Here is a 20,237-nt window from a genome sequence, read left to right as displayed (position 1 = left end):
CTTCCAATGGTAGAGATCGTATGAGAATGAAATGAGAGAAAGACGAGCTTTTGGAAATTATTTTTAAAAAACGTATAAAAATAGCAACTGTCAAGTAAAAGTTGTGGAAATAGTCCTGAAGATGTACAAGAATGGGTGTGGTCATTTTTTATGTTTTTTTTAATAAAAAAAATAGACCTCTGTAGTGTCATGACTTCTTTGCAATTCGATCGAATTACTTCATTATGTACGCAAATCCACATCGAGATATGGGGCAATCACATTTTATACATTCATTTGTAACTGCATGATTGATGTATAGAGGATAAGATATTGAATTCATCTTCAATTTGTTCCATGTTAGATTTAAGTTTTACAAAAGATTACATGCTTGATATGATAGACTACGACGAAAATGACCATTTTATTCTCACCCCATGTCTATACAATACTAGGTATATTATTGAAATTCAATAAGAATTGTCATTCTATCCATTTTAGAATATAGGAAGATCCAGGGTGCATTTTTTCGATAATCCAACCATCCATGATGCACAAAAGTATTTGCTTGAAAGAATTTGCTACATCAATATAATAGACATGAAATCCACAACCTAACTTCGAAAAAGATGAATATTGTTCACTTACTGGTGTGACAAGAAAGTTAATACCACCATAAAGTAAAACTAAAAGGTCACAATTCTGAGTCAACATAGATCGTCTTTCACTACTGGTACTACTTATACCAGTAACCTGCAAGGGTACTAAAACTAAAATTTGAAACGATCTACTATAGTGCTAGAACTAACTACAGACCAACCAGAAAAGCCTAAGCACGTTCTCCCCTGATCCTGCGGGCAAGCTGGATGTCTTTGGGCATGATTGTCACACGTTTGGCATGGATGGCACACAAGTTAGTGTCCTCGAAGAGACCCACAAGGTAGGCCTCAGCAGCCTCTTGAAGTGCCAAAACAGCATGGCTCTGAAAACGCAGATCAGTCTGCAACAGCACAATCAAGATATCAGCCAACACATTTGGAAAAATAAACGAGCCATAATTCTAAATGTGATCAAACAGTGACAGAAGAATCTCCATAATACCTTGAAGTCCTGAGCAATCTCGCGAACAAGCCTTTGGAAAGGTAACTTCCTGATCAAGAGCTCGGTACTCTTCTGGTACTTGCGAATTTCACTGGTATCCGTAATCAGTTCGAGTCAACAATCACTCCGTACAAAATATATATCATTGTAATGAAGGGAGAAGGAATAACTCACCGAAGAGCAACAGTCCCAGGACGATAACGGTGAGGCTTCTTCACCCCACCAGTAGTTGGGGCCGACTTACGGGCAGCCTGAATAAAAAATTATACCAAGTTAAACCCATTAAAAATTACCAGAAACAAAGCATATATTAGAAAGCACTCGAATCAGAGAAAGAAATAAACCTTGGTAGCAAGCTGCTTCCTGGGAGCCTTTCCTCCAGTAGACTTACGAGCAGTTTGTTTGGTACGGGCCATCTGCAGTGTCATAAAGATATCCAGAGCATGTCATGGAAAGAGTCTCCATAGTCTCTCGCATGAATATAAACTTGAACTCAAAATTCATGAAGGCACGAAAAAAACAACTTAATTATTGTGAGAATCGCAAAATAAACATCCTGCATACACAATTCTGGAACAAGAAATTCATCCAAGCAAAACAGAACGCCAGAAACCTCAAAAGATAGTAAGTTCTAAGGATTCCTCGACGTGCAGACCGTGAGAAAAATTAGTTCATCAAAACCACGGAATTGTGAAGTAAAATAAAAAAAAAACAAGAATTTAATTAGTTCATCAAACACTGTAATTCCCATCCATGCAAAAAAATAGAAATCGAATAGACGAGTAATACCTGATCGTAAAATTTCAAATCACAACAAAATCATAAAACATGTAAACAAAAATTTAACCACACAGATTGCGCTAACTTGATTTCTCATCACGAAAATTCAATTTGAATATGTAAAAACACTAATTACATCCCAGTAATCCATAAAATATTCAATAAAAATTGAATTCACAATAGTAAAACGTAAAAGCGGCGTCTCACTTGGACACGAGGTAATCTATTTCTCTTGGATTTGTCGGAGGAGAAAGAGCAAATTTCAAATTAGCTGTAGATTAATCGATATATATAGGCTTGGAAAATCGACGGTCAAAAAAATTTGTGCTTATCTTTTATCTGACGGTAATGAATGAGGTTAATTGTGTTTTCTCTAGTTAATCAACGGTTGTGATGTCAAGTTAAGATTATGACAGGGATCGACAAAGTCGTCGCACGTTTGCATAAACCCAAAAAACATAAATTCTTCCTCAACAATATGTTTGGAATTTGATTTGGAACGGGATATTTGGTTAGTGTTATTTAATTATTGGATTTAATAATTAAAATTAAGATTATTTGATATTTAAAATTTTTGTTTTACTTATGATTTTTAAAATCTCTTTCTTTGGTAATAATATTTAATAATCGTATATTATTTATTTATATATGATATACAAGAAGAATGGTTTTATAAATATAAGAAGATTATTTTTTTATTAAATAAAATTTTAAATAATTTAAAAAAAAATCATCGAAAGAAAATTGACATAAAATCATCAAATTATGATAAATCAGGTTTTTAATATTAAAAAATATAGTAAGTCTCTTGTAAGACTGTCTCACGAATCTTTATATGTGAGACATGTCAACCCTACCAATATTCACAATAAAAAATAATAATATTAGCATAAAAAGTAATATTTTTTCATGGATAACACAAATAAGATATTCGACCTACGAAATTGCTCCGTGAGAACGTCTCACAAGAATTTTTGTGATTATATTGTTGATAGTGTGCTAAATTTATAATAGATAAAACTTATATTATTTCCTCAAACATTTTGACAAAAATATTTAAAATAAATTTATATCAAATAGATACAAAACTTAACAACTTAGAATCGTCTTGAGGTCAAAACAACTTTACAAGTAAAGTAAATTTTGAACACGATCTATTCACTACATGTAGAACATCTTTTTTGTTTACAAAGTTAGTCATTGATTTAACATTTCCTTCTTCATTACTATACCAGAAAGTATGCTAAAATGACACAAATGTTTTTGGGATGACTGCTCGTACCAAGGTGTTAATTTTTCAATATATCGTTCGGTTTATTATATTTGTTCGGTCGAAAATAAGATTTATTTCATCCTATTTCTAGAGTAATATCCAAACATTTAATCTAATGCTTGTAAATGAGTCACATGTTTATGTTCACGCTATCCAATATACTGAATTCCATGAAAAAATTATATAAGTTTCTTAATAGAAATGTTACTAGAGTCACCTAGTAACAACTCATATACTATGATCAAACTATATAAACATTACTTGATCACCTCCTCCTCCCCTTTTCTCCCCATATCTTTAATTGTTGGACAGTGCCAAGAGAGACAAAGCTCTATATCACCAGTCCCATACAAAATTGTCTTGAGTTGGCTGTTCCTAGGTATGTTTGATCTTTTAACTTTAGCCTTATTTTGACATGATTGTCTTCTTTTATTCTTCTTGTTGTGGGGACCAAGATATTGTGAAAACCTGAAGTTCAGTTCCATTCTTCGGAGCAGTACCAGTGGAGGATGGGGGCTTGATCATCAGAAAACAAAGTGCTGCAGGATTCCTCACCGAAAAAATTGTGCTCTTCAATTTTAAAAAATTCTAGCTGGAAATTCGCCTTGCGGACATCTCCAAGAACACTCGTGCTCGCCTTCAACTCTGAAAGCAGTGAGATTGGATTCATAGAAGAAGTGGAGCGATTCTGGATATGGTGAAAGATCCCAGCAGATGAAGACATTGCTGCAGTCGGGCTATTGCTGTTGTCCTCGTTCAAGATTGCACTTGAATCAGCACTATCAGAGCATCCATATTTAAAATCACAGAAATATGAAGCATCCACCATCAATGCATTGCTTTCTTCCCCAGAATTTACAAAGTTCAGCTGGGTGGTGGATTCTTGATCACATGAAGATAGCGATTTATGGACCAAAGTTTCGAGTTTAGTTTGGTCTTCATCAGACACCAATGCCTCTTCCTTTCCCCAAAGATTGCTCTCACTTCTACCATCTTCATTTTGCTTTAATTTCAGCTCTTTAATCTACAATACATAAATTCCAAACAATCATTAAGTGACTGATTCACTCAACATGGCAATATACAACACACAAACACACACATAGTTAATAACTTAATATGCCACTTATGTGCAAACCGAAATACGAACCCCTGATCGATATCCTAGCGACTTATGCACATATAATATCTTGTTGGCCTATCTGATACCCCACCATAGAATTCACTTTCTCAATGGTTCTACCTCTCTGGAATCGACACAACAGTAACTTTCATACTTCTGCTCAATGCGTAAATCAAAGACGGAGAAAGCACCCAAGGTGTATGAGAGCAAGTTGTGGTGGATCCGTAACAAAGCCATAAATAACCACATTAAAGTGATGAAACCACCTCAACGAAATCGAAACCGATTCTGTCTATGGAACTCAAGATTATGATCTCCTACACTTTCTCAAAATTTGAAACTCGTATTTACATACAGTAGGCATGAAGGATTGTTACCTCGTTGATTAAAACTTCATTTTCGCACTGAAGCGTTTCATAATTGTGCTGAAGAGCATCATAATTCACTTTGAGGACGTCAAAATCTCTTTCAAAATGCTTCGTTTTCGACCGTGCACGGCGGTTCTGGAACCAAACAGCCACCTGTCTCGGCTGCAAACCAAGCTCTTGGGCCAGCTTCACTTTCCTCTCGTGTTCAAGCTTGTTTTCAACCTCGAAATTCTTCACCAAAGCCTTAACTTGATCCACACCCAATCTTCTCTTCTTCTCCAAACCATGGCCGGATTCTTCACCGCAAACTTCTTCATCTAAGCCTTCTTGCATTGCCTGAAACTCCCCTGTATACATCTGATTGTTTTCTTGAAAGGGAAGGGGAAAAATCAGCAGCCCTGTAAATGAACACGTAATTATAAATCATACTACTTGAAGAAGAAATTAAATGATCGAATCTCGATTTCAAACATATTATTCCCATGAATCAATAGACTAAGGCAAGAAAACATGATAAAGAGAATATTTTTCCCAGCTCAAATCACCTGTATATTGTGGACAGATGGTCTATATCAGATCTTTTCAACCTACCAACTTGAAGACAGGAGCTCAAAAGAGGGTATGTTACACGGTGTGTGTGATTTATGGAATCTAACTGTGTGTAAAGATAAAAATCCCATCACACAAACAATCCCAAAAGGCACAAATTTGTACGCTTGTAAACTCAACATGGCCTCTAATCTCAACTGAGAACTCCTTTTCACCCATTATTGCCACCAAAAAAAGAAAAGAAACCCAAAACCCACGAACAAGAAAGACCAGAGGGAAAAGAAATCAAATGCCCAGAAGCATAACCAATCAAAAGCTGAACTATTTTCTTTTCTCGAGCAGAGGCAAAAGAAATCAAATGCCCAGAAGCATAACAATCAAAAGCTGAACTATTTTATTTTCTCCCAATATGTTTGCATATGATTGCTCAATAATCTTCTCCAACCAAAGTCCAATAGATTAGTTCTTCATCAGGAAGCTAGTCTTTTTGACACCACCAGAGTGAGAAAGAAACCCAACTGGGGCCACAAGCATGGTTAGAATCTGACCGGGGTTGGGAACATTTTGCGAACTTGAGTCAGATGAAATGAACCCCAAATTGAAGACAAATGCAAATTCTTGGTCGACAAAAATTTCCAACAGTGTACAGCGCGATCAATGATCATGAGTTGGGGATTTGGGTGTTACAGTGTGGTACCGTTTGAGTACTTCCAAGTATTAATATAAATACTCTAATTATATCACTTGTTTTGTACAAATATTATTTATCTCGATCAATCAAATTATTAATTATTTATTTCACATCAATCAAATTCGTAATAATTTATCTCACATCAATCAAATCAATAATATAAAATTACGATATTACCCTTAATAAATAATATTATTAATATTCTATTAATATTTTCAACAAGAACAAAATGGTAATATCATATTATCTCAAATTTAATCAATCAAATCAATTAAATCAAACACTATATTAACTATCATTTTTATTTATTTTATTATTACAAAATATTACTTATCCTCATACTATATATCTCATATCATGAACCAAACGGTACCTGTGTGTATAATTTCAAAGTATGATATCATAAAAAACTAAATATTATTTATATTATAATTTTTTAATAAAGAAATAAAGGAGGTCGAGTTATAATTTTTTATTTTTTTTTATCTTATTTCATAAATAAACAGATCTTATCATCGAATAGAACTACATTGATGTATTGTGTCGTGAGAATTATTAGTGCAAAATTACAACTATAAATTTTCCATCCAAATAGTGATAATCATTTAGAAAATTTAGAGGGTGTTGTTCAATGTACTTATTCTATAAGCACTTATTCGAGTGTATGGATTTCTTACATCCAAACTAATGAAACATAACAATGACACAACACAAATATTGGTCGAGAGAGAGTTTTTCAATATCCTTACAGTCGCTAAAAATTATCAAAAGTAGCATAATTACAATTTTTACGGGCTATGATATTCTCAAGGTCTTTATATTTATGCTATAATGCCAAATAAATAATCATTAATTGAATAAAAAGTGTTTTATAGAATATTATAATATAAACTCACATCCATAAGTTGGTTTGTCATACATTTATCCTAATAGTATCAATAATGACATCGACTTAAGTTAATTTATTTTAAATAAAAATAATTTAAAACAGACAAAATAATTACTAATGCAAGTAAATTTTTTTTTGACAGCAAAACTTGTAATTTTATTGAGATAGATCAATTGTTACAAGATTTATTAACCACGAAGTAAACTCGCCATTCATCCACACAAAAGATGAATGGTAATAAGAAGAAAAGTGAACAATGTTACGAGATACATTATTAGTCAATCTATTCTCATGAATAAAATATGCAACTACGGGTTCTTTTACAAGGTTTATGATTTCTGAAACACGTAGACCCGCATAACCAATGTCTTCCTTAGAGTTCGTGACTGCTTGCATCGCCAATAAGGAATCTGTCGTTGCTTGAACATCATAGAACTGTTTGTCATATAGTATCTTGATACCTTCCTTGATGACCTCTAGTTCTCCTATAAGCACTGAAATATATTTTGGTATTTGTTTACCACAGGCCAAAAAGTAGTCTGCCTTGATTGTTTTGGAGTACTCCACCCACACTGTATTGATTCAGGTTCTCATTGACACATGCATCAACATTCAGCTTGAGATCGGTCTTTTCTGGTTTCTTCCTTCTATTGACCGAAGATTGCTTCTTAGTAGTCGTTCTATCAGCAAGTCTAGCATCTTGGAATTCAGAGAGAGAGGTTCGACTCCAAGTAATGGTCATTTCGTTCAAGTGCCTATCATTACCATGAAGGATAGCTAGCTTTTCTTTCCAAACGGCCCAAGTTTGTATAGAAAATATTTCGAACTCACCTCGTGATAGTTGCTCACTCATCCACCAAAAGAAGTCCATCGTGCAAGCCTTTTTTGCTACTTTCATCACTTGGTAGTATTCTGTATCCTTCCAGAGCCATTTGACAAACTCACAGAAGAATAATGAATGACATGTAGAATCAGACTTTAAATGATAAAATGAGCAATTCCCACAAACCTACACATAACGGTAAAACTGATTCTGATTTGTAGGTATGATGTCTTGTGATACTCACAACCAAAAAATACATACCTTCGGCGGTAGGGAGAGGATCCAAATAAAATACCACCATTTTTGCATTGAATGCTCAGACATGTTGTGCGGTGGTAAGAAAAGTCCTCTTTGTAATCGATAATCATCTCACACTGAGTAGTGACCTTTGGGATCAAACCGCCAAAATCTTGTATCACACGAGTCTTGGGCCAAGGGAGGCATCTTTATTATTTCTTCTGCAATAAAAAGGTTGAAATTGTTCCTGATTAATATGATATCCCAAACTCCATTCTCAATCAAGGAGTTCACTGTCGCATCTCTTTGCCATGCCTCATTTGGAATACCTATTTTTTTTTTTATGTCAAACTTGATGCCCAACTATCCTCAAATATTTTAATTGATTATCCATTGCCCAAGAGATCTCCAAAAAGTAGTATATGTTATAAGCATGTGCATGTTTGTAGCTTGGAGATGAATTTGCTAGCTCTTTCATAATATAAACTCTTATCAAATATAAATAAGACATACTATACTTATTACATGAAGAAAAAAAAGTTATATTTAAATACTTATTAATGATTACAAATAATGTACCTTGAATAAAGATGTATTATTTTATCTTTTTCATCTAGACCCAAAGGCCAAATCCCTAACGCCAGGTCAAAGCTACTATATGAGATAATGAGCAGCTACCTCTCTTGGTCCATGTTTCTCGAGCAAACTGCATTCATCCTTAAAAAAAACAAAAAACAAAAAACACGAAATTTCCCACGTAGAATCGATAATTTTCAGGATCCTATGCTTTTAAATCACAAGCATCAATCATTTGAAAGTGAACTCGAAATAGAGTCGATGTCTTTGTAATTCATACATATTAGGTTTTGAAATGCAATTGTTTTTGCGTACGATGTTCGGTACTCTTTTATTTTTCTTTCTTTTTTTATCCGTAAGTTTTGAAAATTAACTAATATTTTGATAGTAGTCAAATAATACTCTNCTCTTAGCATAAAAAGTAATATTTTTTCATGAATGACTCAAATAAGGGATTCGACCCAAGAAATTGATCCGAGAGACCGTCTCACAAGAGTTTTTGTGTATATATATAGATATATATACCAAGTCGACACCAAAAGAAAAAAAATTATCCAAGAGAATAAGGTGTAATCTACCTTATAAGAGATTACACAATTAATTCACTTGATGAAAAGAGATGGCATCCCTTTGAATTCTCCTTATTGTGATTTGAAGTTTGGCAAGTGGGTTTAGCTGTAGAATAATAATCTATTATGAAAGCTCCGTCCCACATAAAACCAGTGTCCAGGTACGTACCTAGCGAGATGAACCCCAAATGAAACAATTAAATCAAAAAATACAAAATTTTATGATTATTTTTTCTCAAAAAAATGAATTTTTAGAATATTTTCACAATTTAGAAAATAATAATTGGTTTTGATTTCATTTTACAACATTCAATTCCTGAAAATATACTAGATGTTCGGAAAAATCGACCCGGAGTTGGATCCCATCCCAGCTTCTGGGGTGGCTTCATCCCTAACATTGATGATTCATATTGATTCTAGTCGAACCCAAATTAAGCAATTACTGACGACTTTGAGAACATTAAGTTCGACACAAACAAGATAAAATGCGTCAAGATAAAAGTCTGACATGAGCTCATCTACTTTCGAACGAATTCCAGTGGCTCGAACAATATGATTCAATTCAAGGGATTCTTTCTTCATTGATAAACTCAGGGGTACATCAAGACATACCGTAACTTCACTACCATATTATCACGAGACCACACATCATATATAAAGTTAAATATTCTTCTGCTGAAAGGCATAATTTTAAAAAAAAAAATTTGGATTATGTTCCAAATCACGTCATGCATGCATTTATGAGCTTATTTTTTTAATTAGCATAAATATTTTAAACTTTAAGATAGTATAAAAAGCAGATTAAAATAGAATATTATAACAAAAAATACAAAAATTTATGTTTAGTTTTTTCACAATTTAGAGAATAATAATTGGTTTTGATTTTATTTTACAATATTCAATTCCCAAAAATATTATTATATTATATTTTGATCAGATTGTCTTCATATATATGCAATCATCCTCATGAAGAGGCCAGGATTTCAGCTCTATCCAGGATAGAGGTGGGTACGGTACGGTATACCGTACCGAACTACGGTACCGTATATCGTATCGTACAATTTTTTCATACCGATATCGATACTGGAAATTCGGTATACCGAATTTTCGATATGAAAAAGTTCATACCGGATACCGTACCGACACCGAAAATTTTGTCGGTATACCCAATATACCGAAAAAATGTCTGTATACCGAAAATATTTTCGGTATATCGACATTTTTTCGGTATACCGAACTTAAATTTTTAAAAAAAAAAATTATTTTCGGTATATCGATTTTTTCGGTAATCTCGGTATTTTTTTGGTACGTTATTTCGGTATTTCGATATTTCGGTATATTTTCCCAGCCCTAATCCAGGATACAGTTTTCACTCATATTCGTTTAAATTTCGAGAATGTTTATGCTCTCTTTGATCGATTTGTCGTTCTTTTTTCTTCAGGTTTTAGTTTTTTTTTTTCTTCCTAACTCCTATCTTTTTATGGATTAAGTTGAACTCCTTTTATTTTTAACAGTGAGCAACAAGGTTTATGGTTCACTCTAACGGTCGTGGTGATTACTGTTATAATTCTAATATCATTTCACGAAAATAGTCGTGGCTCGTATTTTTAATCATTTTTAGAAATGGAGAATGAAAGCAACGAGAATCAATAAAGTTTCAATCTTACCATTTGGAGGAATATGATAATGCAATCAAACACGAGATCGGAAGTGAATTACAAATCAGATCAATCTGTTAACGAAAAGATCTTCCATGAGATTTAAAAAGATCAACAAAAATATATACCTGATACATCTGTATCATAGAAATATTGTGCAAATAGAAGAACCATAAAAAAATGTCTACAATTTAATATTTACTCGTAATGCATCCCAACTTATGGTCAGGAATGAATTAAAAGTTGGATTAATTTGTTAATAGAATAACTTCAGATGATATTTAAAAAATGACCATAAAAATATTCATAATTTAATGTTTATTATTTAAACGTAAATTTTTTTTTAAAATATGATAATGCAATCGAACACGTGCTCAGAAAGTGAGATAAACCTGTTAATCAAACGATCTCCAAAGAGATTTTGAAGTGGTCGATTTACGATTTAATATTTATTACTCGTAATAGAGCATAACAATAACATTGTGTTTGGAATCTGGAATTCGATAGGATTTGGTGAGATTTAGAATTGAAAATACCATTTTAATATTTGGAAAGATGATATTTCAAAATAGAATTCGATGAGATTTGATTTAAGCATGTAAAATCTTTGCAAAATAGATAAGATTTCATGGAACTTGAGACATAAAAAGAAATCAAAACATTTTTACTAATAAGTTTTTATAACTTGCTTAAAAATTTTAAATGTTCTTCCAAATTTTATAAAGTATCATTTATCCAAAAATATATATTATCAATTAACAAAGATTGATAGATCCTATCTATAATAAGGTACAGAGCGCAATACGATTGTGGCTCTAATAATAAAAATCATTAATTGCAAGTTAGTAAAACACAAATTGTTATCATGCTAATGTTGTAGAATGAAACTTGTGAGACGGTCTAAAATATTTTTATTCGTAAGACGACTCAACTATTCTCATATTTACAATAAAAAGAAATAATTTTTCATGGATGACTTGAATATTTGTCATATGTGAGACCGTTTCACATGAGTTTTTTTGTTAATCCAATTTGTACAAATATATAGTTATATATCGAGTACCCGAGACAAATTTTTTTTATATATTGAGTTGTTTTTTTTTACTCTTAACAAAACGAATTAAAATAATTATATTTTCTTCGTATTAAGATAATGCTAGTGATACTTAGATCATTCACTATAAGTTAGTTTAAAAAAAAAAAAGATAAATGATTTTGTCTGACCGAATTTTCTTAATTCGTAATCGAACAATTTTCGTAAGATTTAATTTCCTTTTTTCGAGCTATTTACATATATGGATATAATTATGTTTATTTTTATTTTTTTGTATGTTCTTGATATTATTCTATTTCTTTTGGTGAAACAATATTTACTTTCCCAAATTCATCTCCTTCCAAATTGTTTATTATTATGGTGTCCTCTAAGTATAAAAAGATTTCGATTTTAGTCTATTTATGTATTGGTATGTGATATTTTTGATTTTGTATTTCGTTGAATCAATTATAATAATATAATCATTTTTTATTTATCAATTTTAGTTCTTATCGTCAAATCATATAAATAAATGACTAATATTTGTGTTAAAATTTATAATTACGTTGTGAACATACTTGTATATTTTAATAAATTTTTTTAGCCTTGTACTTATAAAATTTACACAATAAAATTAGTTATTTAATTATATTATTTTGAAAAAAAATAAAAATAATTTAAAAAAACATAATTATATGACTATAATTAGGGGCGGGCAATCAGATCAGGTGTATTTTTTTTGGTAAATCGGGTATTTAGTCGGCTCAGGTTTGGGCAGAAAATGTATACTCCGTCGGGTACTCGAGAAGCCGAATTATTTTCTTTCCAAAAAAAAAAAAAACAGACTTGGCATTGAATGACACAAAAAGATAGTCTGTCTTTTTTTTTTTTTTGGTTTAATCATAAGTGACTTTGCAATCCCATTAAACATAGATGATAAATGCATTATGTCTATCCAGTAACGGTAACCGAATTAAAGCACAATCAAGTAAACAAAACCCACCAAACTAAATACAATTTAAGTAGGGATTCAAATGAAGCGAGACCAGAGAAATATATGTATATATTTTTAATTAGTTTGCTCGATATTTCGATATATATATTTTCTAGAAAAAATATTTGTTAATTATTAATACTTATTTTAAATAGTTTCAGATAGTAAAAACAATATCCGAAAAATCGGATACCCGATCCGACCCGTGCTCACCCATGATTATAATTATTCAGCGAACCAATACGTCTCTGCCTTTCTAGTATTATTAACACGCCATATTTTATGCCTACTTCCTCACAGTTTTTTCATAAATTCGCCTTTCTGATTGTTACCTGGAGTACTCTGCATCACTCGACTCTTCGGTTGGTTCACGCATCTTCGACACATTCACCATACAACCACCCACTCTCTTCACTCTAGGGTTTTTGATTTTTCTCAATTTTTTTCTGAAAAACCCTGAATTTTGCCATGTATAAACCGGAAAGTTTCGCCGCCGGCGATACCCGCCAGCAGCCGTCTCATGCTCGGACTGGATTAATTCAACCGCAGAATAACCCGCCTTTTCGTCGACCAGCGCGCCAGCAGTGGGGAGGGGAGCGTATTTTTTCTCACCACTACCGCGATCGACCCCCGGGTTCTTTTTCAACCCGCCCCAACTTTATCGTCCAGCTAATAACGGACAGTCTGCGCATGATGGAAGACGCTGAAACCAGGGAAATTGTTCAGAAAATTACTCATCAGCCGCAGAAATTTAATGTTCTCGTGTCTGCGCATATTGCGGGGACGCTTCTTTATGAGCAGTGGAGTGAGACGTTGGAGACTGTTGTTCAGTTGTGGGAAATGAAACTGAATGGAAACGGGCATAATTTTTTGCCTCGAGTTATTTGTAATATTGATCTGCCTTCTGATAAGGCGGAATTGAACAATAAATTGAGACCATTGTTTTTGGAGAAATTGAAGGGATTGTTGGAGGGTAATTCGGTGCAGAAATGGATGAAGAAACTCAGGGATGTGGAGCATGATATTAAGAGGGTTTCTAATATCTTGCTTAAACCGAGTAGAATTGGAATTTGTAATGAGTTGCGGAGAAAAAAGAAAGGATTGGAAGATGAAAGGGATTTGATCTTCAAGAGGGTGCGGGAGTTTAAGAGTGGGGTTAAGCGCATCGTCAGTTACTTGGACGATGGGGAAGACGAGGAAGAGTCCATTACTCCAATTTTTCACTTTTGGGATGCAGAGATTGAGTGGGGGAGGATTTACAGGTTGATGATGAGGGAATGCCAGAGGCTTGATGATGGACTGCCGATTTACGCCTATCGACAGGACATCCTCAAACAGATACAAAGCCAGCAGGTAGTTAGCGTATCGTAATATGTTTATCTCGATTGTTTAACCTCTGTGATGCATTTACTTTAGAATCTTTTATATTGATGATTATATGTGTTTTACATTTGCCTGTCAATTCAAAGCAAAAAAGATAAATAAGTAAATAAATAAATTAGACGAGATGATCATGGGCTCCACTTAGTTACTTAGAAATTGATGGAAAAAATTGCTGCTTGGTCGCAACTATAATCGGAACTCATAACAGTTTAGCAAAAATGTTGAAAAGTCGGACTTGTGTTAATAATTCAGAAAATATCTAATTCTTGCCAGACCTGGTTTACCATGCTGTTCTACGTTCTCTATATCTCTTGTAAAATGACTAATGCATGCCCTCAGCTTAAGTGGTGCGTAATAAGTAAATGATTTTCATTGAAAAAATGTGTCAGATCATTTCTATTTTCATTTAAAATTCGTTACCTGCCAGGTTGGAAAAAATGTTTCAGATCATATTTATGTTTCCAATGAAACCTCTTATGTATGGGTACGTTGTTTTTCTTCAGCTCTAGTTCACGTCTTAGTTGACATTTCCATTATAATTCATTCCATATCCTTGCATGAGCAATAATTTATTGGTCGGATTGTCTTAAATTTGCCTGGAAATACTTTTTGATGTAACAAACAGAGAGCTTCAGCATGATGCCACCTTTTGTATGGTTGCTGTTATATGTTGCATTCTTCTTGCTTTTGCATTGAAATCTGAAGCAAAAATACATATCTGGCTACCACATTGTGGAATTTAAGTTTTTAATTTAAATAGTAATTTTTCTTTATAACTGTTTGGATTGCTATGACATAGATCACTGTACTTGTTGGGGAGACTGGTTCGGGAAAGAGCACACAGTTGGTGCAGTTTCTTGCTGATTCTGCAGGTTCTAGACACGAGTCGATTGTTTGCACTCAGCCCCGCAAACTTGCGGCAATCTCGTTGGCAGAAAGGGTTAAAGTGGAAAGCCATGGTTGTTATAAAGATACTTCAGTTGATTACTATCTGTCACGTTCATCTTTTCAGACATTTGATTCCAAAGTCATTTTTATGACTGACAATTGCCTGTTGCAGCATTACATGAGTGATAAGCAATTAACTAAGATATCATGCATTATTGTTGATGAGGCTCATGAGAGAAGCTTAAACACAGATCTACTTCTGGCGTTGATAAAAAATTTACTAGTTCAAAGGCCCAATCTTAGGCTTATCATTATGTCTGCAACTGCGGATGCCAACCAATTTGCAAGCTACTTTTTTGGTTGTCGAATATTTCATATGCCTGGCAGAAGCTTTCCTGTTGATGTTAAATATGTACCATGTGAATCTGAAGGATTAATTGCTTCTAAATCTGTTCCATCATATGTTTCTGATGTTATGAGGATTGTAACTCAAATAAACAAGACTGAGAAGGATGGCACCATCCTTGCCTTCTTGACCTCACAGATGGAAGTTGAATGGGCTTGTGAGAAGTTTCAAGCCTCCTCCGCAATTGCCTTACCTTTGCATGGGAAACTTTCTCACGTGGAGCAACATCGGGTGTTTCTGACCTATCCTGGGAAAAGAAAAGTTATATTCACCACAAATGTTGCTGAGACATCATTGACGATTCCAGGTGTCAAGTATGTTGTTGATTCTGGGCTGGTAAAAGAAAGTAGGTTTGAGCCTGCTAGTGGAATGAATGTTTTAAGGGTTTGCAAAATCAGCCAGAGCTCTGCTAAGCAACGTGCTGGTCGTGCTGGAAGAACTGAACCGGGGACATGTTATAGACTTTACACAGTGAATGACTTTGAGTCAATGCAGACTCATCAGGAGCCGGAAATTCGTATGGTCCATCTTGGTGTTGCTGTTTTAAGGATTCTTGCTTTGGGCATCAAGAACGTGCAGGAATTTGATTTTGTTGATGCACCTAGTCCCAGTGCCATAGATATGGCTGTCAGAAGCCTTATTCAGTTAGGAGCTGTCGCAGAAATAAACGGGTCTTGTGATTTAACTTTGGAAGGGGGTGAGATGGTGAAGTTGGGTATTGAACCTCGGCTTTGTAAATTAATTCTACAATGCTTCCGACATGGCTTGCGCAGGGAGGGTCTTGTTCTTGCTGCTGTAATGGCCAATTCTAGTAGCATATTTTGCAGGGTTGGTTCAGATGAAGACAAGTTGAAATCTGATCGCCTGAAGGTGAAATTTTGCCATTCTGATGGTGATCTCTTCACTTTGCTTGCTGTTTTTAAAGAGTGGGAGACTTTGCCTCGGGAAAGGAAAAATACTTGGTGTTGGGAAAACAGCATAAATGCAAAGTCCATGAAGAGATGCCAGGACACTGTCCAAGATCTGGAAGCATGCCTAAAAAATGAACTTAATCTTGTTATACCAAATTACTGGCTTTGGGATCCCCAAGTGAATACTGAACATAATGAAATTTTGAAAAATGTTATACTCTCTTCCCTGGCAGAAAATGTGGCTATGTACTCTGGATATGATCAGCTTGGCTATCAAGTGGCATTATCTGGGAAACATTTTCAACTTCATCCTTCATGTTCTTTGTTGAATTTTGGTCAGAGGCCACCCTGGGTAGTTTTTGGTGAAATCCTTTCAGCATCCAATGAATATCTGGTTTGTGTTACTGCATTCGATTTTAAATGTTTGTCAACCCTTTCACCGGCTCCAGTCTTTGATTTCGTGAAGATGGACAATCATAAGCTACAAAAGAGGACTTTGTCAGGGTTCGGAAGTGTACTTCTAAAAAGGTTTTGCGGCAAATGGAATGGCAATGTGCGCCATCTTGTTTCATCTATCAGAGCTTCTTGTTCAGATGAGCGTATAGGTGTTGAAGTTAATGTTGATCATAATGAGATACATCTGTATGCTTCTTCACAAGACATGGAGACTGTGTGTGATTCAGTGAATAATACATTGGAGTATCAAAAAAAGTTGTTGCGGAATGAATGCTTCGAGAAATGCTTGTATAATGGAGGACCCAAAGTCTTACCTTCATTTGCTCTCTTTGGTGCTGGTGCAGTGATAAAACACCTGGAACTTGAGAAGAGATTTTTGACAGTAGATGTATGTTATTCAAAGGCTGATAAGCTCAATGATAAAGAGCTCATTTTGTTTTTGGAAAGTTTTACCTCTGGTGGTATTTGTGCCATTAGCAGATTCTCAGGCTGTGGTCTGGATAACGAAGAAAGAGAAAAATGGGGAAGGGTAACATTTCTGACACCTGATGCTGCCAAGAAAGCCACTGAATTAAGTGATTTTGAGTTCTGTGGTGGCTTGCTGAAGGTAATTCCTTCTAAAAACGTTTTTGGTGGTGATAACAAAATGGCATCATTTCCTGCTGTTAGAGCCAAAATTTTTTGGCCTCGTAGGTACAGCAGGGGGACAGCAATTGTGAAGTGTGATCCCAAGGATGTTGATTTAATGGTTAATGATTTCTCTAATCTCATAATTGCAGACAGGCTTGCTTGGTCTGAAGCGAGTAGAAAGACCAAGGACAGTGTTGTAATTACTGGACTCGATAAGGAACTTTATGAAGCTGATATATTGCAAGTGCTGCGTGCAGCAACAAGTAGGCGAATCTTGGACTTATTTCTGATTAGAGGCGATGCTATAGATAATCCCTCGCTTATGGCTTGTGAAGAAGCAGTTATGCGTGAAATTTCCCCCTTTATGCCTCGAAGGAACCCGCAAGGAAATTTTGTCCGTGTTCAGGTCTTTCAGCCAAAACATAAGGATTGCTACATGCGAGCCACAATTACTTTTGATGGGAATTTACATTTGGAGGCAGCTAAGGCCTTAGAGCAAATTGATGGGAAAGTATTACCTGGGTGTTTTTCATGGCAGAAAATACGATGTCAGCGATTGTTTCATAGCTCTGTATCCTGTCCTGCACCTGTTTACTTTGTTATCAGGACCCAGCTGAATTCTTTACTTGCTAGGGTGCAACGGCGAAATGGTATTTTATTTTCTTGTTTTAAGTCATTCGCAAAAGTCATATATGTCTGTTGATTTTTCTTGATATTGCTTCTCTTCATTATCCCCAGCAAGTGCTCCTCTTTCGAGTCCATTTTTCGTGTCACTTTGTCTAGGAGCCAAAAATGATATTTTATACTCATGGCAATGTTCCTTAGTGTGTGCTCCTCACAAAACTTCATCGTATGAAGCAAAATTGAACATGGAGAATGAGATTCATTTATACTTATATGAAGGGATATCAATCTTGTTTGTTAGTCTATTGCAGGCCTTAAATTTTACTTTTTAGTTTTCACCAAGTATCTTTTCATTTGTGTTATTGAATTCATTTTTCAAGGTAAATTTTCAGTAGCATCTTTGCATCTGTTATCCTTTTTACTTTTATAGATGAAAGAAGTCGTGTATCAATGGATTGAATATTTCATTTTGTCACATTTACTCATTTTTTGATGTGACTTAACATGTGCCATTTCACATCTATTCACCTGGGAGCTGGTTTCAGTTTCGTTACTGTAAATTGCATATAGTTCACCCCCATATCTGAAGTTATATAAGAGCCATATGGAGAGACAAAACCTTTCCTACCTGTTTGGTCTCTCTCACTACCTATCATATCTTTCCTATCTGTTTGGTCTCTCTCACTACCTATCATATCTATTACCTATTGAGGTTGGAGTAATCTCTATTTATGATATTGTGAATGGATGATGTTTAACTTTCCTTCTTCACAGGCGTTGAATGTAATCTAGAGAGGAACCTGAATGGTTCTTATCGAGTAAAGATATCTGCCAATGCTACAAAAGTCGTGGCAGAGATACGATCACCTCTGGAGCAGCTCATGAAAGGGGAGAGTTTACAACATCCAGACATCACTCCTTCAGTTCTTCAGCTTCTTTTTTCTCGAGATGGTGTTTTGCTTATGAAATCCATTCAGCACGAAACTGGGACTCATATACTTTTTGATAAGCATAGCATGACTGTAAGACTCTTTGGCTCTCCGGAAAGGCTTGCGCATGCACGGCAGAGGCTTGTTGAAGGCCTTCTTTCTCTACGAGACACCAAGCAACTTGAGATCCAACTTTGTGATGGAGTTTTACCTCCTAATATGATGAAGAGAATTGTCCAGGAATTTGGGCCAGATCTTCGAGGTCTTGAAAAGAAGTTTCCTGAGGCGGAGTTCTCTTTGAATGCAAAACACCATTGTATATCAATAATAGGTCCAAAAGAGCTGAAACAGAAAGTTGAAGAAATAATTAATGATATCGCACAGACAAGTGGACTGCAAATTCCAAGAAATAATAATGATGCCTGCCCGATTTGCTTGTGTGAAGTCGAAGATTGTTACATACTGGAGGGTTGTGGTCACAAGTTCTGCCGCTTGTGCTTGGTTGAGCAGTCCGAATCTGCAATAAGAAACCAGGATAGTTTTCCTTTACGGTGTACAAAAGAGGATTGTGGGGCTCTTATCTTGCTTACTGATTTACGATCCTTATTCTCCAGTGAGAAATTGGACGAACTTTTTCGGGCTTCCTTAGGTTCATTTGTAGCTGGGAGTGGTGGCACCTACAGGTTTTGTCCCTCGCCTGACTGCCCTTCAGTGTACCGGGTTTCAGAACCTGGTCATCCCGGTACTCAATTTGTCTGTGGATCCTGCCTAGCCGATACGTGTACTAGTTGTCATTTGGAATATCACCCATATCTGACATGTGAGAAATATAAAGAATTCAAAGACAACCCAGATACTTCTCTGAAAGAGTGGTGCGTGGGAAAAGATTATGTGAAAATGTGCCCCGTTTGTGGTTTCACCATCGAGAAGGTGGATGGGTGCAACCATATCGAATGTCGTTGTGGGAAGCATGTTTGCTGGGTATGCTTGGAATTCTTTGGAAGCAGTGATGAGTGCTACGGCCATTTGAGGTCTGTACACTCGGCTATTATTTGAATTTGGAACAAAACTATTCGTGTCCATTTGTATCTATAAAATTATCGCTACTTTATGTTATGAACGTGCCGTGATCCTTACTTGTAAAATATAAATGTCGATGCTAGAAAAGTAGAGTTCACAGTTGACTCAGGTCTGTATATAAGTTTGGAGTGAAATACGAGCCTTTTAACTTTTCTTGCCTCTTTCGAGTTACTTAGTATCAGTGATTTGGTTGCATCTATACTATTACCTTAAGTTTATTATAATCACCGAGAATGAAATTTTAACAAAATTTTCAAAGTAGGGATTTTTAGCAACAATTATCCGCA

General features: G+C 34.9%; 3 protein-coding genes across 5 annotated transcripts; 1 reads left to right on the top strand and 2 right to left on the bottom strand.

Moving 5' to 3' along the window:
- Positions 1–542: 542 nt before the first annotated feature.
- On the bottom strand, positions 543–2,204 carry LOC140972321 (histone H3.3). Its single transcript, XM_073434766.1, has 5 exons — positions 2,068–2,204; positions 1,425–1,496; positions 1,255–1,331; positions 1,081–1,171; positions 543–979 (listed from the first exon to the last, which is right to left on the bottom strand). The coding sequence occupies exons 2-5, from the start codon at positions 1,494–1,496 to the stop codon at positions 809–811; spliced, it is 411 nt and encodes a 136-aa protein (XP_073290867.1). The 5' UTR covers positions 2,068–2,204; the 3' UTR covers positions 543–808.
- Positions 2,205–3,511: 1,307 nt separating this feature from the next.
- Positions 3,512–5,508, bottom strand: LOC140974143 (homeobox-leucine zipper protein ATHB-16-like). Of its 3 annotated transcripts, none has more exons than XM_073437420.1 (3): positions 5,170–5,508; positions 4,634–5,022; positions 3,512–4,157 (listed from the first exon to the last, which is right to left on the bottom strand). In XM_073437420.1, the coding sequence occupies exons 2-3, from the start codon at positions 4,979–4,981 to the stop codon at positions 3,609–3,611; spliced, it is 897 nt and encodes a 298-aa protein (XP_073293521.1). In that variant the 5' UTR covers positions 4,982–5,022; positions 5,170–5,508; the 3' UTR covers positions 3,512–3,608. The 3 variants fall into 3 exon arrangements, with proteins under 3 accessions (XP_073293521.1, XP_073293522.1, XP_073293523.1); XM_073437421.1 differs by having other exon boundaries at positions 4,634–4,992; XM_073437422.1 differs by having other exon boundaries at positions 4,634–4,981.
- Positions 5,509–12,916: 7,408 nt separating this feature from the next.
- LOC140974142 (ATP-dependent RNA helicase DEAH12, chloroplastic) lies at positions 12,917–20,109 on the top strand. The gene is made up of 3 exons (XM_073437419.1): positions 12,917–13,996; positions 14,826–17,967; positions 18,716–20,109. The coding sequence occupies exons 1-3, from the start codon at positions 13,112–13,114 to the stop codon at positions 19,924–19,926; spliced, it is 5,238 nt and encodes a 1,745-aa protein (XP_073293520.1). The 5' UTR covers positions 12,917–13,111; the 3' UTR covers positions 19,927–20,109.
- Positions 20,110–20,237: the final 128 nt, after the last annotated feature.

The sequence above is a fragment of the Primulina huaijiensis genome, chromosome 3, assembly GCF_012295235.1.
Source record: "Primulina huaijiensis isolate GDHJ02 chromosome 3, ASM1229523v2, whole genome shotgun sequence".
NCBI lineage: Eukaryota > Viridiplantae > Streptophyta > Magnoliopsida > Lamiales > Gesneriaceae > Primulina > Primulina huaijiensis.
This window is presented reverse-complemented; position numbering and strand designations above follow the sequence as displayed.